The following is a 26,507-nucleotide window of genomic DNA, read 5'->3' as shown; positions in this document are numbered from 1 at the left end:
TTAAAGGTTGATGTTAATTTGTTACTGCTAACTCGGTTTATCGCCTGCTTTTTGGATCGCATTGCAGATTTGGCTGGTTGTTAAAAATATGGGGAAGTGGTGTTTTTGTGTTTTTTTGCACTGGAACGCCTACTGTGCATTTCATTAGCCTTAGATGTGGCTCTTGTTTGTGGCGACTTTGATGGTGTAAGGTATTGATGGAAGAGTGGTGAGATTTGCAGTTTTCACCTAGTTGAAAATGGGATGATAATTAAAAAACACAGAAAAAAAGATAGGTTTAATGAACGTTATAAATAGAAATTAGCATTTAAAAAACCTTTGAAATTCACTGAAACAACCATAGGTTTCAGGCACGTTATAGTTGGAAATTAGCATTTAAAAAACCTTTTGAAATTCACTGAAAAATCCATAGGTTTCAGGGACGTTATAGTTAGGAATTAGCATTTAAAAAAACCTTAGAAATTCACTGAAAAAACATAGGTTTCAGGGATGTTATAGTTAGGAATTAACATTTTAAAAAAACTTAGAAATTCACTGAAAAAACATAGGTTTCAGGGACGTTATAGTTAGTTGGACATTTGACTCATATAAAACCAGAGAAATTCGCCTGTTATAGTTATTTGAGCTAACTATAACTTGTGCCCCCGCAATGCGCTGCTGATGACGTCACATATTACATCACTCATGACATGGTCAGTGACATCACTGATGACATCACTGATGACATCAGCCACGTGAAAATCAGATGCACCTGATCAGACCCTAATATAACACTTGATACACCCAGTCTAAAATACAGACTATAATTTTTGAAACCGTGAACACACCAATACCAGTTAGTGCATATCCACTCTCTAATTTATAGGTCTACACACATACATTCATTCACCTATACACTCACTCATACATACAGTCAGCCATCAATACAGCATTATCATATCCAGTCTAGTCACTTATACAGTTAGTGACACACCTACTTAATCATCCATGCTGAGTCTTATACACTCATTCATTCTTTAATACACCTTGCCATAGATATATATAAAAAATATTTAAACTTTACAGAAACACACATTCACTGGATGATGTCATCAGTGATGTCATTTGGGATGTCAACAGTGATGTCATCAGTGATGTCACTGACCATGTCATGAGTGATGTAATATGTGACGTCATCAGCAGTGCATTGCGGGGGCGCGAGTTATAGTTAGCTCAACTAACTATAACAGGCGAATTTCTCTGGTTTTATATGAGTCAAATGTCCAACTAACTATAAAGTCCCTGAAACCTATGTTTTTTTCAGTGAATTTCTAAGGTTTTTTTAAATGCTAATTCCTAACTATAACATCCCTGAAACCTATGGTTTTTTCAGTGAATATATATATATATGTATGTTTCCAATCCCTGACACGGCGTGAACACAGGTACTGACACTGCTGGGGATCAGTTCTATCTTATGAAATTTTATTTAATTCGTCAAAAATGCCAAATCATCATCAAATAACTTTTATGGTTCAATGAACCGAAATAAAGTCATTTGATGAAAACCAGAAACCTACCACTTTGCTGACTCAGTTCACGGCGCTAGAAAGGCTGCATGAGCGGGAGATCCGTAAATGGTGGGAGGGAACATCTTTGCAACAATATGTTGAAGCTGAAAGGGTCCAGAGGGGCCTTCTGAATTTACATCATTCCCGCCTATGAAAATCCGGATCTCCAGTTGTTACAGGAGTGGTCGGAGCATACGGCTGGCTCATGTAAAGGGATTCTTATTATTCTTATCAAATTTGCTTGGAGCGACCATGCGAAAGCTCGTAAAGCCATTGATGAGTTAGAAATTGAAATTGGTAAAAACGATGATAAGGATAAGCAAGAGGAACTGAGGACACATATGTTAAAATGTTTGAAAATTTACGACGGGAAAATCAGGTCGCGCAAACAAGAGAAATTTGAACGTGACGAACGCGATTACGCATCAGGAAGAATACTGACTTTTGCGAAAAAGTTTGATGCGCCGCAGAGGGCTCTACAAACAAAATCGGCGCCACAAGCAATAAGTCAGCCAGAGACCTCCGAATCGGAGGGAACTACCCCAGAGCAGTCCGAGGATGAGAATGGGTCTTCGGAAGCAACTGGCAGTAAATCATAATTTTTTCACGACTAATTTCAAGTCATTCGGCAATCATGGCAGCGGAACACATGGGGCAAACCCTCGGAATCAAAAAGCGGAGACCGACAAGACGAGGGGGACATTGGCGGAAAAGGGCGCAGGTCATCACCGGTGACAAGAAGCAAAAAGAAATTCAACAAGCACCGTTAAATCAACTGCCATCAGAGAATCTCACCATTATTAACCTAACTCCACGAATCTTGACACAAACTGAAGAAGTACTGAAGCTTGGTTTTACCTTCTGCCCGCAGAGAAAATTAGAGTACACGCAAACGAGAATCGATTTATTCAGGTTCACGAGAAAACGTAAGCTCCATAAAAGTTTTAAATTACGACCGAAGAAACTACACACCAAGGGAGTGGGCGAATGTCCATTAGAAACTGATGTTCTAGTTGGGCATGATGCACCAGCTTTACAGGCCTTGGAAGATCTGGGAAATGAAATTTCAGGCCCAACGGGGGTAGATGACCCGGGGGGCTTAATGGGCATTGAGCAGCGAAGAACAAGTTACTTACCTTCGGTAACGATGTATCTGTAAGAAACATTAGTTAGTTAGATTCCTCACCTTAGAATATCCCCAGGCGTCAGACTGGATCCGGAAGATTTTTCGTCAGCAATACCTCTTGTGCGTCGCTAGGCGTCGTCTGCGGCTCCGCGTCCGTCGTCGGCGTCGTGCGCCGGAATGACGTCGTCGGAGTACTTAGACGCCGCCCTCGCGCGCTGACGTCAGTTCTTGTACATAGCTTTCCGCGCCAGGAACGCAGAGCCATGCAAAGACCGACACTGGTGCCAAAAATAAAATCTAGGGGCCTGAAAAGGATAACCTTAACCCTAGATGTCAGTTCGCAGAACGGGGAGGATGGGTGGGTCGGTGAGGAATCTAACTAACTAATGTTTCTTACAGATACATCGTTACCGAAGGTAAGTAACTTGTTCATCTGAAAGAAACACGTTAGTTAGATTCCTCACCTTAGAATAGATACCCAAGCAATACCATCCCCGGTGATGGGTCTGCGAACCAAGATCACACCAGAAAGTCCTGGAGGACAGAACGGCCAAAGAAGCCATCCCTCCGGACTTGGCTGTCTCGGCAATAATGCCTGGCAAACGTGTGTAGCGAAGCCCACGTCGCCGCCTGACAGATGTCCTGTAAAGGGACACCCCGTCCCAAAGCATTAGTAGCCGCTGTGGCCCGAATGGAGTGGGCGCGCAGCCCAACAGGAGGGTCCTTTTTTGCCAAGGAGTAACAAATTTTGATGCACAAAACGACCCACCGAGAGATGGTCCGTTTGTGCACAGCTTTCCCCTTCTTAGCACCCACGTATCCAACGAAAAGTTGGTCGTCCACCCGGAACTGCTTTGTGCGGTCCAAATAAAAGGAGAGCGCACGTTTTGGGTCCAGACGGTGGAGCCTCTCTTCCTCTTTGGAAGGATGCGGAGGCGGAAAGAAGGTGGGCAAGGTGACAGACTGCCTAAGATGAAATGGAATCACCACTTTCGGAAGAAATGAGGGACGAGGCCGAAGGACAACCTTGTCCGGATGAACAGAGAGAAAAGGAGGCTTTGAAGATAAAGCCTGGAGCTCACTCACCCGTCTAGCCGAGGTGATGGCTACCAGAAAAGCAGTCTTAAGCGTCAGCAGACGAAGAGGACAATGATGAAGAGGCTCAAAGGGAGCGCACATGAGAAATGTGAGAACAAGATTCAAGTCCCACTGAGGCATTACAAAAGGGACAGGAGGGAACGTGTGAGTAATGCCCTTTAGAAAGCGTGTAACTACAGGGGACTTGAAAAGAGAAGGCTGATCAGGAAGCCGCAAGAAGGCAGAGATGGCAGCAAGATAACCTTTCAGGGTGCCCAGGGCAGAGCCCTGCAGGGCCAAAGAAAGAAGAAAGAGGAGAACCTCAGAAAGAGGGGCGGAAAGGGGATCCACAGCCTTTGCTGTGCACCATGCCACAAATTTGTTCCACCGGCAGGCGTATACCGTCTTTGTGGAGGGACGCCTGGCTGCCAGAATGATATCACAGACTTCAGGAGGCAAGTCAAATGGCATCAACTGTCGCCGCTCAATCTCCACGCATGGAGGTGGAGGCTGGACAGGTTCGGGTGGAGGACCGTCCCCTGCTGCTGCGACAGAAGATCCTCCCGAAGGGGCAGACGTATCGGAGGATCGGTCAACATACTGAGTAGCTCGGGATACCAGTACCTTCGTGCCCAATCCGGACTTGGGCCCGGTCGTGCCTGATCTTCTTCAGCACTCTGGGCAGAAGTGGTATAGGCGGAAAGGCGTACAACAGACCGCAACTCCACTCGTGACGAAAAGCGTCGCCGAGCGAGTGCCGCCTTGGAAATTCCAACGCACAGAACTGCTGACATTGCGCGTTCTCTTCGGTGGCGAATAGATCTAACCAAGGCTCTCCCCACTGCTGAAAGAGACCTTGCGCCACTTCGGACTTCAGACGCCATTCGTGATCCATCATGCACCGGCGGCTGAGTTCGTCTGCTCTGGCGTTCAGAGAGCCCGCCAGATGTTGAACCACTAGGGTGACGCCCTGGTGTTCCAGCCATGTCCAGAGGCGCAGAGCCTCCTGACAAAAGGTCCACGACCCCACCCCGCCCTGTTTGTTGCAATACCACATGGCGGTGGTGTTGTCCGTGAACACCTGCACCACACTTCCCCTGACAGAGGGAAGGAAGGCTTTCAGTGCAAGCCGGATCGCTCTCAACTCCAACAGGTTGATGTGGAGACGAGACTCCGCCGGAGACCAGAGGCCTCTGATCTCCGCCTCTCCCATATGGCCACCCCATCCCAGGAGGGACGCATCCGTCACTAGGACATGCTCCGGTTGGGGAAGGGAGAGGCTCCTGCCCATGACCCAATCGCGGTCCGTGAGCCACCACTGCAACTGCTGTGCAGTGCCCTCCGAGATCAAGACACGGTCGGACAGGTTGCCGTGATGCTGGGCCCACTGAAACTTCAGGTCCCACTGCAGAGCCCGCATGCGCCGCCTGGCGTGATGCACTAGTAGGATGCAGGAGGCCATCAGCCCCAGAAGCCGCAACACTAGCCTGACCGAAACCCAGGATAGAGGCCGAAAGATGGGAATCAGGGCCTGAATATCCCGGACCCGCTGTTCCGGTGGATAGACCCGGAACTGCGCCGAATCGAGAACTGCTCCGATGAAGAGGAGCTTCTGAGAGGGACTCAAGTGTGACTTCGGCAAGTTGATGGAAAATCCCAGCAAATGCAGGAGATCCGCCGTAGTCTGGAGGTGGGAGACGACTGTCTGGGGCGAGCCCGCCTTCAACAACCAGTCGTCGAGATAGGGGAAGACTGGAACCCCTGATCTGCGCAGATGAGCTGCGACCACCGCCATCACTTTCGTGAACACCCGAGGGGCACTGGTGAGGCCGAAGGGGAGCACGGTAAACTGAAAGTGCTCTTGGCCCACCGTGAACCGCAGGTAACGCCGGTGGGCCGGCAGGACGGGGATGTGGAAATATGCGTCCTGCAAGTCCAACGCTACCATCCAGTCTCCGGGGTCTAGGGCAGCTAGAACCTGAGCCAAAGTTAACATCTTGAACCTTTCCTTCCGGAGGAAGGCATTGACGTTCCGGAGGTCCAAGATAGGGCGTAGGCCCCCTTTGCCCTTCTTGGGAACCAGAAAGTAGTGGGAATAACAACCACGACCTACTTCCGGGATCGGAACGCACTCGACGGCCCCCTTGGCCAAGAGGGCCGAAACTTCCTCGTGGAGAAGATTCAAATGATCCCCCGAGATACGGTGGTGCTGCGGTGGCATGGCTGGAGAGGTCGTCTCGAAGGGGAGGGAGTAGCCCCTTCGGACGATTTGCAGCACCCACCTGTCCGATGTGATGGACCGCCAGTGGAGCAGGTGATGGCGAACTCTGCCGCCCACTGGCGTGGAATGGGCCTGAAAGCTTGGACTAGGAAGGCTTTGAGGCGGATGCTGCCGGGGTGGATGTGGGCTGACCTCGTCGTCCTCCAGAACCGCCTCGGCGGAAACCACGTCCGCGCGCAGGTTGGTTCTGCGCCTGGTGGCTAGGCGCACGTGAGGAGGCACCCCTTCCTTGGCCACGAAAGGGGCGAAAGGCGGAAGTTTGCGACCGCGGGGCAGAGAGGCCCAAGGACTTGGCCGTAGCCCGGGAGTCCTTAAAGCGATTCAGCGCACTGTCCGCTTTCTCGCCAAAAAGGCGAGTGCCATCAAAGGGCATGTCCATGAGAGTGCTCTGGACATCGCCCGAAAATGACGTGGACCGCAGCCAGGCGTGACGTCTAAGCGCCACTGTGGTAGAAATGGCCCTACCCAGCGAGTCCGTGGTGTCAAGCCCACATCGGATAGCATGTCGTGCTGCATCCCTCCCATCGGCCAGAGCCTGGGTAAGTCGTGTCCGGACCTCCTCCGGACACAGGGGCAGCACATCCTCCACCGCATCCCACAGAGAGTGGGAATAACGATCCAAGAGACAAGCGGTGTTCAAAGACCGCAGGCCCAAACTAAGGGAGGAGAACAGCTTCTTGCCAAACTGTTCCAATCTCTTGGAATCCCGGTCCGGCGGGGCGGTCGGGAAAGAGGATTGGGAGGTAGAGGCCTGGATAACCAGGCTCTCAGGGGTAGGGTGTTGGGACAGAAAACTGGGGTCGCCCGGAGCAGGGCGGTGGCGCCTGGGGACGTTCCTGTCCACAGGAGGAACTGTGGAGGGCTTGGACCAGGTGCCCTGCAGAACGTCAATGAGGGCCTCATTGAATTGCAGCAGAGGCTCAGTGGAGCTTGCTGCAGACTGAAGCACCTCAGTAAGGACGTTAGTCCTCACAGCCACGGCAGGCAGCTCGAGCCCAAGGGCTGCGGCCGCCTTGCGCAGCACCACAGAGAAAGCAGCGCCCTCCTCCGAAGCCACAGTCGGAGGAGAGACAAATCCAGTGTCTGGAGAGGTATCCAGGCCACTGGCCTCCCCCAGTTCATCTGCCCAGTCCTGTGACAGTTGAGCCTGAACGGCCATAGGATCCTCGGATCCCTCCCAGTTGACCCCATCATCCGATTCCTGGTATACAGGAGGAAGTAACGGAGCCGGGCAATAGACATAATGTGTCTCTAGCGGCGCCGAACGCGGCGTCCATCGACGCCGTACAGGCGCCGGGCCCGGAGTGGGGCTGAACTGGGGCTCGACGTCGAGCGGAGTCGACGTCGGCGTGGGGGGTGGTACCGGTGTCGACGCTGGCGGAGGAGGCGTGAAGAGGTCGACCGGCGTCGGCGGGGACTAGGGAACGGGTCCCTCGGGCGCTTGCGGCGTCAAGGCCGGAGCCGTCAACGGCGCCGGGGCCGGAGCCACCGGCAGGCAAGGCAGCCCAGTCGGGTCCGCGGGGCCCGAAGGCGCGCCAGCGGGCGTCGACGGCGGAGCCAGGTTCCTCATGGCCGAGAGGAAGGCACTGACTTCCGCCGGCGTCGCGTCAGTCCCAGGGACCGGAGGGTATGGGGACGTGCGCGGCGCCTGCGGCTCCGCCGGAGCCGCGGGGGTAGAACCACCCTGACCCTCGGTCGAGTCGCGCGACCGGCGAGGGGAGTCCGAAGAGTGGTGTCGCCTCTTGGACTTCTTGGAATGCTTCGACTTACCCGAAGACTTGGATCCCGACGACCGATGGTGACGTCGGCTGCGGCTCTGCGACCGATCCTTGGACCTCCTCCTGGACCGGGATCGAGAGGTGCGCGGAGCCGAGTGGCGAATCTCGAGAAGCTTACGGGACCGCTCCCGTCTAGCCTTCGAGGTCAGGGCCTTGCAGTCCGAGCATGACTCCGCGTCGTGGTCGAGGCCCAAGCAGTAAAGGCACCGGCGGTGATGGTCCGTAACCGACATCAAGCGGCTACAGTCAGCACAGGCTTTAAAACCAGGCATCCTACCGGCACCGGAGTCGAGACAAGATCAAAAAGGATCAAAAAAGTTAGTCAAAAATTGACTAAAGGGGTAGCTCTCCTGGATCTGCGCTTACTGGCGTGGAAAAAAGAAGAACTGACGTCAGCGCGCGAGGGCGGCGTCTAAGTACTCCGACGACGTCATTCCGGCGCACGACGCCGACGACGGACGCGGAGCCGCAGACGACGCCTAGCGACGCGCAAGGGGTATTGCTGACGATAAATCTTCCGGATCCAGTCTGACGCCTGGGGATATTCTAAGGTGAGGAATCTAACTAACGTGTTTCTTTCAGATATGTGATGACATCTTTCAAACCAGTTACGATTTTTCTCCCACAAATGCCCAATGATATCATTGGTACGTTCTCAGATAATGTTGTTAAGGAGCTAATGAACCTACCAGGGTGCGATCATGTTTCATCAAAAAAACACAATTTTACGAAAAGGTGGGTAGGGCTGTGTACAATACGAGAATTGTGGATTGTCATGTGTTATTGAAAAATTGGTACGATAAGGGCAAGATAGAAACAGAGGAATATTTATTTTGAGGCGTTTAAATCCCGTAACCCCTTGTTTTTATCATTTGCCCAAGGTGCATAAAGACGCCTTGTTACCACCAGGGAGGCTGATTGTTTCATCGCAGGGCAGCCTTTTAGAACACATTTCAATATACATAGATCACTTCTTATCTAGTTTTGTGGTGGAATTAAAATCCTACATTAAAGACACTAAAGATTTTTTGCAACCTATAACAGATGTTATATGGCAGGACGGTGACCAGATGATTGTGATGCATATCACAAGTCTATATACCTGTATATCGCACCAACAAGGTTTACAGGCAGTTCGCTAATTTCTCAAGAATCGATCATTAAAATATTTTGAGCATAGCGAGATGCTGATAGAATTCTTAAAATTCTGTCTGCACAATAACATCTTTCTGTACCAGGACCAGTATTACAAGCAAGTATCTGGAACAGCCATGGGCACCTGCTTCGCCCCCAGCTACGCAAATGTATTCGTGGGCTGGTGGGAGGAGCAGGTGGCCTGGTCGGAGGCCAATAGTGTCTGGACCAACAGGGATGTGGCCTCGTACAGATACATAGATGACCTTTTCCTGGTGTGAAGGGGGACAACTGAAATGGCGATAGACTATGTTCAAATATCAAATAACAGCAATTTGAATCTCAAATTCAATGCTGAGATTAGCGACAAGACAGTGAATTTTTTAGATCTGGAAGTCAGTATTCTTGATAACAAAATTTGCACTAAACTCTATCGAAAACCCACTGCGGGGAATTCGATATTACATGCCCGCAGTGGCCATCCCCCAAAATTAATCAACAGTATCCCCCATGGGGAATTACTGTGGATTAAAAGGAACAATACTAGGGATGTGGATTTTCACAAATATGCAAGTGAATGTATGGAAAGATTCAGAGCTCGTGGATATGGTGAGCAAACATTGAATGGAGCTCTAAAGAGAGTGAATTCTATCCCCAGAAATAAATTGTTGGAAGAACAATCCACTCGAAAAAACAATGAATGTGGTTTAGGTATGATAACTACATTCTCGCAGGATTCTGAGATGTTACGAACCATTCTACGGAGAAATTGGAATCTGCTAAGAATGGATCCGGTCATTGGAATGGATATTCCAAAACAACCACTGTTAACATTTCAAAAAGCAAGGGCCCTTCGGGATTCTCTAACGAGCAGCTATATGAGGAAAGATACACCTAAACTGTTCAGTGGGGATTTAAAGGGGTTCTATCCCTGCAGAAAGTGTAAAGCCTGCACAGGGAGCAAGAGAGTTCTTACATACCATGTACCAGTTGTAAAGAAATCTAAACACATCAAGAAATGTATTACAAGCAGTACTCCGTACACGGTATAGTGCCTTAATTGTCCTTGTGGACTCAGGTACATTGGTAGTACCATACACCAGACTAAGATGCACATCTTAGAACACGCAAGGGCAATTAAAAACGGAGATATGACATACCCGGTAGCGTGCCATTTTAAGGCTAAGCACAATAGTGACAGGTCTCTTCTAACTTTCTTTGCTATTTATCATGTACCGTTGAACCCAAGGGGTGGAGATAGGGTTACCAGTCTAAGAAGACTGGAATCCAGGTATATAATCGATCTCCAGACCAAAACACCTGACGGCCTAAATTCCAATGAGGAGCTTGCCGTGCATTTAGGCAAGTAGATCCATGGCTATGGGATTATCATAAGTCACTGTTTGGTATCTGATTGTGAACTTCAATACATTTTACAATAATTTGGGCATTGATAAAAATTATGCAGGGTGAAGATGTAATGTATTTTGGATGGACTTTTTACTGAGTAATGACACAGGGAATTTTTAAAGCTTTTTTAGCTGAAAATGTAATGTGCTTAAATTCGATGTTGGTAATACCATTGATTTAAAGCCCATTAGGGACGATATATATGAAATCAATTAATTGTTTGGCATTAATGAAATTTGAGGACAATGACGCCATTTGGCTGGGATGCATAGGCCCATTTGGGGGCTATATTAGTCTGGAGAGACGGAATATATACTGTTTACGAACATTTAGATATTTGTTCAGATACATCTGTTCATTGTGGCTTTGAGAAAAATCTTTTGCACATTACAAGATGTCTGCCATTTATGGCTGAAATTGTCCATTCTCAATGTCTAGTAAATGTGAATGTAATTGACAGAAAAGAGGGCCGTGTTTGGCTCGCCATATTACCATCGATTAAGGCGTCTGCCGAAACGCGTCTGGTTACCGTGAGTCTGTAAAATAAAAACTTTTGGACTCGCCCCCAAGAGTGCTTTCTTTGTGTTCAAAGTGGCATACGAGGTTGAAGCTGCCATTATTGCGGGTACACCGCCCGCGAAAAGCAATCGCACGCGAGTACACGAAGGAGGTGGAATGAAGGAGCTGTGATATATATACACATACATACATACACAAGCTGTGGAGGTTGGCCTATGGCAGGGAGTTGGGCCAAAAGCCTGGCTACATCATAAAAAAACCATGAAGTTCACTGAGAAAAACACATTTAAAAACTGAGTTATGGTTCTAGTTCAAATGCTCGAAACCAATGATATTCTCCAGATATGTTTATCAATGCACACAACATGCCGTGACTAAGGCCTCCTGCAATGCTCAAAATTCCAATTTGTCAATGGTGCAGAAACAAAGATAAGAGATATCAAGAGAACAACATGACAGGTGGCACAAGTTTTTGTTGGCGTTGTGCATTGCTAACCATTACTGGCAAGTTTAATTGGTTTTGCGTATTTGAACCACAACCATAACTTATTTTTTTTTAAAGAATATACATATATATATTTTCTTTCAGTCGTACAGTTTGGGCTTTGTATAATCTCTCTTATAACTCACAAAAAGACTGTGATGACTCTACACCCATAGCATGGGATCTGAATCCATACGTTAGGCTTCTCTAAAATTTTGAAAGATAACCAATGTCTGGATGTCTGGATATTTGCCAAATAACTTACTTAGGAGGTAAGCTGCCTGACAGGCTCAGGTAATATTGTATTGTCTCAGCAACCCATTCGCAAAGTGCTTGGTTTTCTTTTAAAAGATAGGTGGCTTAAGTTTTGGCAGTCTGGCCCTTCTCTCCTTAAGGGTTGTGTATCGTGTGATGATGTTAAGTAAGTACAGGCCCATGTGGTGCTGAGGTAAGCAGAATGGAATTTATAGTACAGACATAAAACCGGCACACTGCCTCTGCACCAGGAAAAGATTTAAACATTGGTGCTATCTCCCTCATGGACTTCCGGTCCTGGGACCACATTGGGATCTCTCTCCTTGGGGACATTTGGGTGGGTGACCACGTTCGGACCTTTGCTGAGCTACAAAAGTGCCACTCCCTCCACACCTCCCAATTTTATCGATACCTCCAACTCCGCCATGCACTCACAACACATTTCTCCCCGGGGACATCAATACCCGAATTCAGCCCACTAGAAGCGCAGGTACTAATGGGAAACCTGGGGCGGAGAGGGGTCTAGAGGATCTATCGATCTCTAATTAATAACACCCGTACCAACCTGGACACACTCAAAGCCCGCTGGGAGGGATGGTTGGGCCACCTGGAGGCGGACGACCTCCTCCAAGCTTCGCCTCATCCAACTTTATTACCTCCACACAGCCTACCTCACCCCGGTGTGTCTACAAAGGGCGCGATTGCGCCCCTCCCCTGACTGTCCGCGCTGTGATCAAGCCCCTGCTGACTTCTTCCATATGGTGTGGACCTGCCCGGCCCTCGCCTCGTTTTGGTCTAGTATAGAATCCGAGCTCACACAGACCCTGGGCTGGCAGGTTCCCCACGACCCCATGCACCTGCTCCTTGGCATTTTTGACGGCTCTAGAGCCGGCAAGCTCTTTTTGGGCACAGCCCTCGCAGTTGCCAAACGTGACATAGCCGCGGCGTGGGCAAGCACCAGGTCTCCTACCCTGCGAAAATGGCAACGAGCGGTGGATTGGTGTGCCACTCAAGAAGAACCCCTTTTCGAGGCCCGGGATGTCCAAGGAAGTTCCAGAAGGTATGGGGCGAGTGGTTGAATTTGCTGCCTTCTTAGCGTTCATGTTGCCCTCCAAATGTCAAAGTATATGTTACCCTGTGTATGGCCATAAGGAGCTATCCAATCATTCCCTAGAGCCGCATTTGGCTGTTTGTTGGACATGGCTATTGTGCATTCATGCTGATATACGCTGGTTTTTGTTCTGTTTCTCATATAAAAAAATGCTAATAAAATTTGATTATAAAAAATTAAAAAAACATTGGTGCTTTCAGTTGAAAAGTGAACAGCTGTCCAGAAACTGCTGTAACTGACAACATCCTGATGACCATGGTATCTGCCCCTAACTAATGGGAAAATGGTCCCGAGGGAAACATTTAAAAAAGTAAATGTGAGGCAATTAGGGATCCTCTGGTGATGAGCAGAAAAAAAACGGTGACTATTTCTGGTGAACAAGACATTGTGTCAGATTTAGACTTTTACAGACGATAATCCATCCATCAGAGTGGAGGACATTATGTCAACCACCCTGACGTATTACTATGTGCCAAATTTAGAGATCACCACTCTGCCTGCGGTGATCTCTGTACTTGGTGGTTCCTGTCAAGTTACAAAAATGTGTGGTGAATGGCCACAGTACCTTTTGCAGCCTGTCCACTAAACTTTTAGACTGTTCTGTTTTTCAAATGCAAACTCCCAAACTGTGAGATTGTTATTGAAAAGCCACCACACCCTGGGAGTTTTATTTTAGGCTTCAGGGGTCATTTGTTTATTTTGGGTCCCTCACCACCAGGTTTTTCCTGGCAGTGACTGACTCTAAACCGAGTGTCATTGCATTTGCGATTGACTACCCTGTCCACCAAACTGTAATTAAAGTCCCTTGTGTTGGTTCCATGACATTCAATTTGAAACTGACATACACCCTGCTTTCTACTTGCAGACTCAGAATACAAAAAAGAAAACTAGTAAGAAAATGTTTAATTTATTTACATAGCTCCTAGTATTGCATTACGGGATCCCCACTGTCTGTGAGTTTGTTCTAAAGTTCTAGCATGAAGAAAATCTGTTGATGGACAATAAAAATATCAGCTGTCACATGTATCATTCTCAAAAGTAGATCTGATGAAGACAGAACTTTCAATATATTCAACTCACATTGTAATTTCACCAACTAAAAGTTGGGATATACTTATTGGATATACTTAGTGACTCACCATCGAACTGTGTTTGGCTGCTGGTAAAGAAAGGTCATTGCATCTTTTGAGTACTGCTTCCACCAATTTTTGCATATCCTCATATTGCACTGGGATGCTTAGGTGCTGTTTACTAAGGAAGAAAAGTTGAAAGAACAGAATCTCATGAGGAGAGCAATTAGTATGAGAGTAATTAAGTGATATACATAAAAACCCAGTGTAGACCTAACCTGACCTCAAACAAGTAGTTTTGCCATCCCTAAGTGACATTAGCTCTTCATCAGGGGTATCTTCACTAAAATCTTAAACACTGAATACCTGTACCAACATGCAGAAATGCTGTAGAACTTTAAAACAGAGAGAATAAGTTCACCAAGTACAACACAACAATAATGCTTCTAAAAAGACATTTGCCTAGCATTTTCTATATATTTTAAGGGAACAAAGAAACATTAAAAACTAGATTTTAAACATTAAATGGATTTAAACATGTATCAGCAAGCTGTTTTAAAACCTTCTAACTTTCAACTTTAAAAAAATAGGGAAAAATGAAAAAAATTAAATGTATCCCTAAGCATATGTCACACAGTCAAAAAAAAATCATGGGCACTATAAGGTTAACTCTTGATGTTCTCCCATCCGGCATTGCTCACCTCCAGTCTGGCCCTGAGACCAGCCCAGCACTGGTGGTCAACTGCTTCTATGCACAGTCTTTGACTGCGCAGAGCAGGGGTTAGCCACAGGGTCTGGCATGAGCCAGTCAGTCCCTTTGCTGAACCCACCACAATGGGTCAATAATCACTGCATGCAGACTTTGGCCCTCCACAGCAGAGGTTGGCCATAGAGCCTGGCCTTCAGACAAACCCTACTGTACACAGTTTCAGGCCATGCACAGCAGGGATGGGCTGCAGGTAATACCCACCCGCCAGAGTTGAAATCCACCCCTGCACATGTTCTTCAACCAAATGTTGAAAAATCTGGACAAATAAATCATGAACGCAAAGGCATTTTCCAGATCCAATATTAATTTATAAAAGTATTTTGCTTTTTATTTAATTTAATTTTTATAATTTAAAGGATCCACAAAGGTTCCAAGGCAAAACCCCATTTTACCTCCTGTTTCCCCATCACTGCCCCTCATGCACGGACGTTGGTTGTGTGCAGCAGAGGTTTATGTCTGGTCAGACCCTACACTCAGCCGACTGTGGCTGGATAGTCTCATAATATTTCTTTCAATTGTTTGACTGTTTTTAAGTTTCTAATAAAGAAACCCTTTATATTTTTTCCCCTTTTATGTTATTTTATTTTAATTTTTCAACTTATTCTAAAACTTTTTTCAAACTATTTTGTGAAACTTTTTCAGTTTTTTCCTTCTTTAAAATTGCAAAAACAAATCTTAGTGATATGTTTTGAGATGCTGGTTCATGATCTTGAAATATTTCTCTCCAGAGCAAATAATTATGTTGCATTTATTGAAGCACGTACTGAACGTTTGCAATCTTGCATCATCTTGCTCCAGTGCAGTTTGAAAGGCTTTCTCTGGCATTACTTCCTCATCCTCTTGTTGCTATTTTCACAATTCCAATTGTGAGTACTCACTAGGATGTATAGCACTTAGATGTTTAATCATACCACTGGTGTCAAAGGAGTAAATCCCCAAATGTCTGAACTGAAGGCCTATGTTGAACAACTGCACTTCACTTTTCGGCATTGATTGTTTCTCCCCTGTGCAGTGTGTGAAGCATTTCCACACTAAAGAATCCCCAGCAACACCCCCTGAAGTATTGCAATTTCCACAACTTCATCTACTTGATGTAAAACAGCAGTTAGCTGCCTTTGGCTTGATTCTACTGTTTGCTGCCTCTCTCCTTGCTGTCCAGTCATATTTAGAGGTATTACAAGCTTTCCTCTTTTACTGTATGTTCAAATTCAAATTAGTGTTCTCCAAAAGGGTGGGCTCCTTGCCTCTAGAGGCCACGGGCTTGTATTTCAGAAAGTGTGAATTGTTCAAAGAATCAGATAGGACCTTTCCTTTTTCTTTGGCTATCTGGATCCTCCACAGTACCAACAGAAATAATGCTACATTGCTGTGGCACTCTTGTGAGATCAAGAAAGCAGCAGTTCCTTCGGTGACTCCAAAACCAGTACTGCGAATCCTGTAATATAACTCATTTTTGTTTGAGGGTAGGGGTTTGTTAAGCGCTACTTAAAATTCAAAACTGATGTGGTCCATTAAAGAACACCCCTATTTTGAGCCTGTTTTGGAACAGCAGTGGAACAACGGTATTACTTTGGTGCAGCAGAGGATTTGCAAGTACTTGGAGACCATTGAAAAGATTTCATTAGTTCCTCTGACTATATTATTCAACATACAAATAGCTATTGTCTTTTTGCACATATCATACACTCCTTGCCACAGAAGGTGACACCAAATGATCTAGCAAGGTGTTTTGATGTGCTGTCCTTTTTAGGGATAGAGATAGGTATTTTGCGCTTGAGTCCAGAGAAAGCAGCTCACGAGAGCTATGAACCTCAGCTAGATGTCCGCTCTGAGGTTTACAGGTCTCCACCCTCGATCATGTCGCAGTACTTCAAAATATGTTACAAGCACATTATGTAACTTAAAAAGAGCCAGGGAAGCTGTGGCAAATATTCTTTTGGTACATCTTCTATGCACTAGAGTTAAATCGTTTTCTGGGGTTTCTATTTTGTGTATTAATAATGTTGATTACAATGATTTTTATACTTGAGTTCTCATACATGGACTGAGTTGACATAATTGCAACTGAAACGTGTTTTGTATGATGTAAAGAAATGTGTTTATTAACTTGCTACGGTTCGCATGTAAAATTGCAACAAGTATCTAGATTAATTGTTTCTTCATTGGATCGATTCACTTAAAGACTTGTTGTTTAATGTTTCATATTAGTTAGAACTCCTACCCTTTACATCAGAATAGAGGGTGCTGAAAGATCTTTCCCTAAAACTGGGTTAGTACTTATGTGTTAAGGTGATGATATTCAATTTTCTTTGTCTTCTGATTTGCTAAGTTAGTGATAGATACTTTTGCTCACACCAGTGATTTAGCACTTTTCCTAATTTGTTGTGCAACAATTGTGTATAAGAACCCCTTAATTTTTTGGGAGGAGAGGTAGATTTTGTTTTTATTGCATTTTTCAGTAGAGTATACAAAAAAAAAAACAAGACAAGTAGATACATTGTTCTCCTAATGCAGATTATGCAACGCAGTAATTTGACAGATATCAAGAAGGAGCTATCCACACAATACGTTGGCATGTCTAGAAACTATACACGTTAAGAAAGAAAAAACAACAGTACAGGTTCATGTGGCAAAAGTATTTTGAAAGTTCCAATCCTTTGGACTAGTAGGCTAATCCAATAGATACTTCATCACGCATAGCACTTCAATCAGTAAGTTCCCGGTGTGGAGAGGCAGATATGTTGAGCTTCCCTTAATGCTACTAAGGATGCTGTCTGATATCTTTCTAATTTTGCTGTTCAGTTGGGACTTCTTGTATAATTTTGTAACTGAGCGTCTCCATGGCGTTGACCCTGTATTCCTTAATTTTTAAATTTTTGTAACAAAACCCTTCATCCTTTCATTGATCTTGAACTCAAATATTGTGTGGTCCTAAAATTATCTGAATGGTTTCACGCCACTAAATTGATGCCGGGGGATGGGGTGGTGTCTCAATGCGGCAACAAATAACCTCATGAAATTGAGGTTCAACACCATCTACAAACCAGTAAATAGTAAAGAACTAAGGGCCAGATGTACAACCGTTTTTTGTGGTCGCAAAGGGGCATTTGTCCCGTTTGCGACTGCAATAAACAGATGCACAATGTACTAACCCTATTTTGCGAGTCGCTAATCTATTATCGATTTGCTAAATAGGGTTAGCGACTCACTATTAGGAAGGGACATGCCAAGGGCGTCCCAACCTAATAGCGAGTGCAAATGCCATATATGAGTGTTTACTTCAAGTAAGTGGTAAACCATTTGCAAATGTAAAGGAGTCCCCAGGGGACCCCTTCCCCTTTGTGAATGGGTGCACAGCTATTTTTCAAGAGCAGGCAGTGGTCCCAGTGACCACTGCCTTCGCCCTTAAAAACTGAAACAGAAAAATAAAATTTTCACTTTTTAAATGCATCCCGTTTTCGTTTAAGGGAAACGGCCTGCATTTAAATAAAACAACTGCTTTATTGATAAAGCCGTCCCAGAAATGGTGGTCTGCTGACCCCAGCAGGTCACCATCCCTGGGAGTGCTAGCCATTCCCAATGGGGTTGCAAATTGTGGCAGCCTCATTAATATTCATGAGGCATGCAATTTGCGACCCCATTGGGAATTGCAATGTACATTGAATTTTGCGACTCGCAAATTGCGACTCGCAATTTGTCGCAATTTGCTAGTCACAAAATTCAATGATCGTACATCTGGCCCTTAATAAGGAATATATTTTGGGTAGCAAATTTTAGGATACAGTTTGAATAGGGCAGAATGATTCTTTAAGTTGCAGAAGATTTGGGGTGTTTGTGATGTAGTATGGAGGTTTCAAGTTTGTGAAATGGATTGCTAATTTGTATGTAAAGTGTTTGGTTATACGATCTTGATTCTGGGGTTGATTGATGGTTGGATCACTGTTGTGTTGATGCATGATTTAGAATTTTGTTTTATTATTTGTTTGTTTGGTTATCAGATGTGTTGAAATCCAAGATCGAGATATTGCGATTTACTTGTCTGCATATGGTAATGTGCAGTACGAGGCACCGCATACATAGAGAGAGGTTTTTTAATTACTGAGTTTTCCTTTTTTAGGGTTGTATGTTTAATACAGGTTGGATTACTTTGCTCCTAAGTGCACAGCAGCAAAGTAGTTTAATCAAGGTGGATTGCTGCTGGACGGGGGTCTACCTAGTGTGAATTGTGACTTTAAATAATACAGTAAAGGGTGCTGTTTTTGTTGCTCTTGTTACTGTTGCTTGAGAGATTTGCCTTACCATAACTTGCTGACTTGCTTCTTATTTAGGTTGAGCAGACAAGAGATAATTTGCGCTCTGATTGGTTAGTTGGCCTGGAAGTCAAGTTTAGATTAGTGAGACCTCACAACAAATCTGTGCTGTCAATGGCTGACTGTTGACAGATCGGAAAAGTGATAGGTCACCCTTTAACACAGCTGCCCTGGTATTGGTTGTTGTTCGTTAAGATGTTTTGTGTGATTTTTAGATCATTTTGAACCAAACTAATGGGTGCTATATAGCAAAAGCCTTATATTTCTTTTGTACCTTCTACAGAGGGTCAGAAAATACCTGTTGAGGGAAATACTGCATATGAAATGGTGATGGACATTGCATTCTATACGTGTACCTGGATTTCTGAATGGCATCACTATACTGCTTCTGATAAAGATTTACAGTCCTTTAGAAAGTACTTTTAACATTAAAAAGCTCCTGAGACAAACAATAAATGAGAGAAAGCTGTTACCTAGACCCACATATTTTGTGCCACTGAAGAAATGGGATTCAATGGTCACAGAGAAGGAAAGGAAGAAAATGCTAAAGCAAGTCAAGGGCTCATTTAGATAGTGGTTGGAAAGCAAATGGGATTAGCAGGAGATATGTTGAAGGGAAGATACAGAGGAGGCTGTGACAGTTTTCCCAGAAATAGTTTGAGAAAACAGTGATAAAAATAATACTAAGGACGAAAAAACAGAACCAATATACAGGTGAGGAGGATACCTTTATTGGTGATCTTTTGAATTCCAGACCTCCTCCATATATTGACAGGCATAGGGAACTGATACTGGTTCTTTTAGGATACCTGACAGGGGTGCAGTGGGACATAGTACAGCAGTGCAGATGCAAACCTCACTTACCATTGTGGTAGACAGTGCCCCACCTGAGGCTGCAATGACAAAAATGCCACGTACTAGCGGAGATACACCTGTTATTTCTCAAACTCAAAGTGAGACACCTATTAGTACAGTTGTGCAAGAAACTCCTAAACAATAACCTATTAATGTTGGTCTTTTGAAAAATGAATTTGGAGAAATGTTACACGTGACAATTGATTTGAACAGACTATTGTCATATATATTGATGAAATGAGGTACTTAATCAAAGAAGCAGCTAGATGTGCAAATCACGCACATGATAATTTAGAGGAGTTATCTTATGAGTGTAAGGTAGACACCATTAAGATGACTAATGTGTGGAAAAACTACAAAATGGATTTGACACATAAAATAAAATAATTTAGTTTAATGACTTTGAGAGCTCACATTAAAGATTTAATTGAGAAGACAAAGAACTGGAGAGATGGAAAGAAATACGGAGAAAGATGGAAGAAAGCACATGCAAGGAAAATGAAAGTGAAAGAACCAAAGAGCGAGGCGAACGGATCAGTTAGTGATTCGGAAGAAGGAGCAGGGACCCTTATGGAATTTCCATTAAGAGAAGTACAAGGAGGGAAATAGAGTGCATGTGCCATGGACAAGAGCTGATCTTTATGCTCTTACTACTAATTTTCCAAAACTAAGAGAGAAATCTGAGAAATGGAAAAAGAACATAGGTTGACAATTATTTAGCAGTGGATAATAAGGATTTTATTGTATGGTTTTTAAAACCATTACAATTTTGAAAAACACATACAAAAACACAAAATATCTTCAATCATAATGAAAACATACATAGTTTATGAAATCCTAATAATCTAAAAACAGTCAAATTGGTATTGTTTCATGTTGACCAACTAGAACAAAGTGCTAGTGTAAAAAAACACCCAATTGAGTAGTATTGACATGATGAGGAAGATGAGTTTGAGTACAAATACTGATAAATGGGACAATCCTCAGTTGAGGGGTGATCAAAGCAGACTGACCTGACCCATGTCTAGCTGCTGGTATCAAAGCAGGTGAGAACATACATTCATTGGATGAGGGGTACAGTCCAACTGATAAAACTACACAAGGGCCATTTAACACAATTTAGAAACACACAGGTCAAGAAGTAAAAACTGAGCTTCAGTTTGGGGAAACTATCGCATAAATTGCTGGTCCAATGAATAGTAGCAGCAAGTTATTCATTGAGAGCGCCACCTGACCAAACAGCGTAACAATAAAATTACTGACAGATGTTAAAAACAACACACAAAGTTTGATGAATGTCAGCCACACTTAATGTGGGATGAACCTTCTTACAGCTTAACAGTAATAATGGCAGCGGGATATTCAATGAGTGTGCCCTCTGAAAGCATTGCGTAACCATAAAAACACAGACCCATACTGAGACACACAAAGTTTGATATGTACCAATCTGACTTTGTATAGGAGAGAACTGACAGCAGCCAGTGAGAAAGAAAGCAGTAACTCATGACAGAGGAAGGGAAAAAGCTAACCCTCAGTGTAAAAGGAAGAGGGTGGGGTAGATATGTGGCTCAACTCGCCTGGAGTCCCACCTAACTGAGGTGTGACGGGGATAGAGACAGAATTCCCCAGTAGCACCTCTGAGCAATTGAATCTGCTGAGTGAAAGGGAGACGAATTTGGTAGGCAGGAAATATAAGGTGGTGTTGTCTGGACTGACTAAGGCGATGATAGCCTTTTAACACAAGAGAACTCTCAGTTTATTCCATTCTCGCCTTAGCCTGATTTTACGCACCTCCAGCAATGTGGGACAGAGGCACACAACATGATCAAGAGATTCCTCACACTGCCAGTGGCGTAACATAGGGCCCTGCAGCCCCATGGTGCGGTGGGCCCAAGCCCCAGGGGGCCCTCTCAGCACAGTACACTGGCCTGAGAGCTCCTGACTGAGTCCGGACGGGGGGGAACTCTATGTACCTTGCAGGGGTGAACCCTCAAGTTTTGTTCACACTGCACACTGCCAAAAACCTCTGCAGATTGTTTCTTTCAGGAGTGGAAGCTAACTGGTGAGCTGGTTCAGAAACTACCACTTTTTTAAACCTCGGAGCCATAAATCTTGCCTTCAGATGGTAGTAGTACGTGCAAGCAAGATAGGATGAGGGGTTTAGAGACTGGTAGGTATTAATGACCACCCAGGCATGACTGCGCTTTGCTAAGATGGCCTTGTCAAAATGGTATGACAAGAGACGGATGCTTTTGTTGAGTCCCAGCTTAGACGTGTTGGCTCATATTGGTTGCCCAAAGAATGTTCAGATTCAGGAGATGCTGATTCATGGAACTGATGATGGGCTTGGGTAGGGCGGCTGGCTCTGAATTTGGCCCATAACAGTACTTCTAAGCAACAACCCCAGTCTACCTGCAGTTTATGACACATAATAAGATAGGCACAGGCACAGACCGCCCGCTGATCAGGGAGGCCCAGTTCCAGCCTGATCTAGACCGCAGATGAGGACCTTGGCAAGCGAAGGACGCTTTTGTATATCTTTATGGTGAGTTTATTTAACCCTTTTACCGCGGCGGAGCGGCCGTTTAGCGGAGTGGGCGAGGCCGCGTCGGCCAACGGACGTACACAGCACTACAGAGGTAGTGCTTGCGACGGCCGTTGGCCGACGAACGCACGCAAAGGGTTAATAAGCTGCTGCTTTTGGTAAGTAATATTTTGCAAAAACAACAATTCATGGAGAGAATGCATAACAATGTCATACATTCACCCAAGTACAGAGATCTGGGCCTAAATCCATCGTTTTTTTGCTTCCCATGCCATTCCAGTTTGAACCCAGCCATATGCAAATCAGTCTTGACCCTGCTCCCAATGGGAACAGTCCATCCCGAACTGCAAGGCCAGGTCCTCCCTTGACTGGAAACAAGCATCCTAGGACCGGTTCGGGGTTTCACCCCTCATTAGCCAGGATAGCATGACTCCAGTGGCATGGAGAGCACGGGACCCACATCTGGGCATACCCGCCCCACTCTGGGTGATAGATGCAAAAACAACAATTAATGGACAGAATGCAGAACAATGTTAAACATTCACACCAGTACAGAGATCTGGGCCACATCCATAGTGTTTTTGCTCCCCATGCCATTCCAGTTTGAACCCAGCCATATGCAAATCAGTTTGGACCCTGCGTCCAATGGGAACAGTCCAGCCCGAACTGCCAAGCCAGGTCCTCCCTGGACTGAAAACAAGCATCCTAGGACCAGTTTCGGGGTTTCAGCCCTCATCAGCCAGGATAGCATGACTCCAGTGGCATGGAGAGCACGGGACCCACGTGTAGGCATACCCGTCCCACACAGGTTGACAAATGCAAAAACAACAATTGATGGACAGAAAGCAGAACAATGTCATACATTCACCCCTGTACAGGGATCTGGGCCTAAATCCATCGATTTTTTTTGCTCCCCATGCAATTCCAGTTTGAACCCAGCCACATGCAAATCAGTCTTGATCCTGCGCCCAATGGGAACACTCCAGCCCGAACTGCCAGGCCAGGTTCTCCCTTGACTGGAAACAAGCATCCTAGGACCGGTTTCGGGGTTTCACCCCTCATCAGCCAGGATAGCATGACTCCAGTGGCATGGAGAGCACGGGACCCACGGCTGGAAATACTTGTCCCACTCGGGGTGACAAACGCAAAAACAACAATTGATGGACAGAATGCAGAACAATGTCATACATTCACCCCAGTACAGAGATCTGGGCCCAAATCCATTGTTTTTTTGCTCCCCATGCCATTGTAGTTTGAACCCAGCCATATGCAAATCAGTCCTGATCCTGCGCCCAATAGGAACAGTCCATCCCGAACTGCGAGGCCAGGTCCTCCTTGGACTGGAAACAAGCATCCTAGGACCGGTTTCGGGGTTTCACCCCTCATTAGCCAGGATAGCATGACTCCAGTGGCATGGAGAGCACGGGACCCACGTGTAGGCATACCCGTCCCACACAGGTTGACAAATGCAAAAACAACAATTGATGGACAGAAAGCAGAACAATGTCATACATTCACCCCTGTACAGGGACCTGGGCCTAAATCCATCGATTTTTTTTTGCTCCCCATGCAATTCCAGTTTGAACCCAGCCACATGCAAATCAGTCTTGATCCTGCGCCCAATGGGATCAGTCCAGACCGAACTGCCAGGCCAGGTCCTCCCTGGACTGGAAACAAGCATCCTAGGACCGGTTTCGGGGTTTTACCCCTCATCAGCCAGGATAGCATGACTCCAGTGGCATGGAAAGCACGGGACCCACGGCTGAAAATACTTGTCCCACTCGGGGTGACAAATGCAAAAACAACAATTGATGGACAGAATGTAGAACAATGTCATACATTCACCCCAGTACAGAGATCTGGGCCTAAATCCATAGTTTTTTTGCTCCCCATGCCATTCCAGTTTAAACCCATCCATATGCAACTCAGTCTTGACCCTGCGCCCAATGGGAACAGTCCAGCCCGAACTGCCAGGTCCTCCCTGGACTGAAAACAAGCACCCTAGGACCGGTTTGGGGGTTTCTCTCATCATCAGCCAGGATTGCATGACTCCAGTGGCATGGAGAGCACAGGACCCATGTCTGGGCATACCCTTCCGACTCGGGGTGACAATTGCAAAAACAACAAATGATGGAAAGAATGCAGAATAATGTCATACATTCACCCCAGTAATATTTTGCAGCAATAAGACAATGAGGGTGAGATTTTGACCCTCATAACTTCTAACAAGGGGAGAGGCTTGGCCCCAGTAGCAATTTGGATCATTTTAATATGGTCACCTTGAGACCCAGGGCCTTTGCTTCAACTTCCTTCCTGTGTCTTACAAAGAATCCTATTGTATTGATGTGCACCCCCAGGTACTTGTACGAGTGTTTCACTGTGATCCTATTACCGTTGTAGATCTAGCCACCCCCTGGTACTTTTTCCTTCCAAATGTTACTACTATTGATTACTACAGATGAATTGCAATCCTAAAGAATTTCTATAGCGTGTTAAACTAAGAGGCATCAAAGCGCTTATCCAGATAAAAACTGTTGGGGGCTGGGGTTTTAAAAAGAGAAACTCTAAACAACCATGCTAAACTGATGGAGGGCTAATTCGACAATAACAATGGTTTAACCTGCCTACGGAAGATCAGGTACGAGTTTAAACTCCTAATATGCTCTGGCTGGGAGTTCCACAGCCTGCCAGCTGCCACTATAAACACTCACACCCTCCACCTAACTTTCCTACACCTAGGGATTCTCACCTTGTGACAATCAGCCAATCTCAAATTCTACTGGGGACATACCAATTAAAGGCAGTCCTCATATAGGTCAAAACCTGCTGATGGAGACCCTTGTGAACCAATCAAAGGGCTTTGAAAGACAAACGCTTCCGCACTGGCAGCCAGTGGAGAATTCTCAATCCTTCCCTGACTGAACTGTGTTTAGGCACACCCAATACCAATTGTGTTTCTTCATTTTAGATGATTTAGAGCTTGTTAAGTGAATGCTGACTGCCATTAAGATAAAGGGCATTACAGAAGTCAAGAGTGACGTAATGACTACTGACATCCTAGGTTCTTTCAGAAGAAATGGCAGAATTTTCTTCAAGGACTCAATAATCCAAAAGCCGTGCTCACCGTTCTTTTGACCTGGGTGTCAAAAGTCAAGCTGTTATCATAAATCACACCCAGATTCTTAGCAGAAGCCACCGAAACCGGAAAAGCATCCCAAGTTTCTGGCCACCAGCGGTTGGTATAAATTGAGTTATAAATTCCAAAAACCACAATCTCAGTTTTCTCCACATTCATTTAGAGCCAGTTCTCCATCATCCAACCAACGGATTTCCATCATGCACGCCCTAAACTTGCCAGCCACCCCTTCCCAGTCATCGGAGATAGAAACAATGATCTGGGTATCAATCGCACAGGACAAATCCTGGAAGCCAAAAGAACATAGCAATTGTGCCAGTGGGTTGACATATATGTAAGTTAAATAATGTAGGACTGAGGGAGGACCCCTGGGTTTGGCTCCAACATCCTCGAAACTGACCATAATAGTCCTCTCCTCAAGGAAAGACTCCAACAAATCAAGGGCAACATTCTTCAGCCCGGCCTGACACAGCCTTTGCACCAACAGAGAGGGAGATATGGTGTCAAAGGCCGCTGGCAAATCTAACCACAGCAGAATAGCCACGTCGCCCAGATTAACTTGCCTATGAATGGAATCAGCGGTAGCTAAGAGCGCTGATTTGGTGCTGTGATTCCTCCGAAACCCGCAATGAGAAGGGTCCAGGAGTTCATGGTCGGTCAGGGACTGGGCCAATTCCTGATTGATGTGCTTCTGTAGGATTTTTGCTGGAGCAGGCAGAAATGAGATCAGGCATGGATTTTTTGGTGAATGATAGTTTGGTGAGTCCAAGGTGGTACCGCCTAGTGAAGGCTTAATTTGAGTCACAGGTAATGGGGTTGACATTCAAGTTGTTGTTGGTTGGTGTAAGAATATAGCTGATTTCGCAAACATTATAGACCTACTCCTGTAAAGCTGAGTTAGGCAAGGTCATTGGTGTATAACAGATTACTAATCCGTTCCCCACCTAACTTAGGAGGATGACCGTTGATGGAATCCAGAGATTGCGACAGGTCGGTGATAAACAAGTTCAAAAGTAGAGAGGCTATCATGCATCCCTGCTTTACGCCCCACGTGGTGGGTTTTTCATGGATATGCAGGAACCATCACCTAGTTTAAT

At 45.6% G+C, this 26,507-nt stretch overlaps 1 protein-coding gene across 1 annotated transcript in view; it reads right to left on the bottom strand.

Moving 5' to 3' along the window:
* Nucleotides 1-26,507, bottom strand: part of MEI1 (meiotic double-stranded break formation protein 1) — a 2,222,673-nt gene that overhangs the window by 1,459,208 nt on the left and 736,958 nt on the right. The window contains exon 12 of the mRNA XM_085599901.1: nucleotides 13,865-13,976. Within this exon, the coding sequence (XP_085456027.1) occupies nucleotides 13,865-13,976 (112 nt within the window). The remainder of the gene's footprint in view (nucleotides 1-13,864; nucleotides 13,977-26,507) is intronic.

This window comes from Triturus cristatus, chromosome 4_2 (assembly GCF_964204655.1).
Source record: "Triturus cristatus chromosome 4_2, aTriCri1.1, whole genome shotgun sequence".
Taxonomy (NCBI): domain Eukaryota; kingdom Metazoa; phylum Chordata; class Amphibia; order Caudata; family Salamandridae; genus Triturus; species Triturus cristatus.
This window is presented reverse-complemented; position numbering and strand designations above follow the sequence as displayed.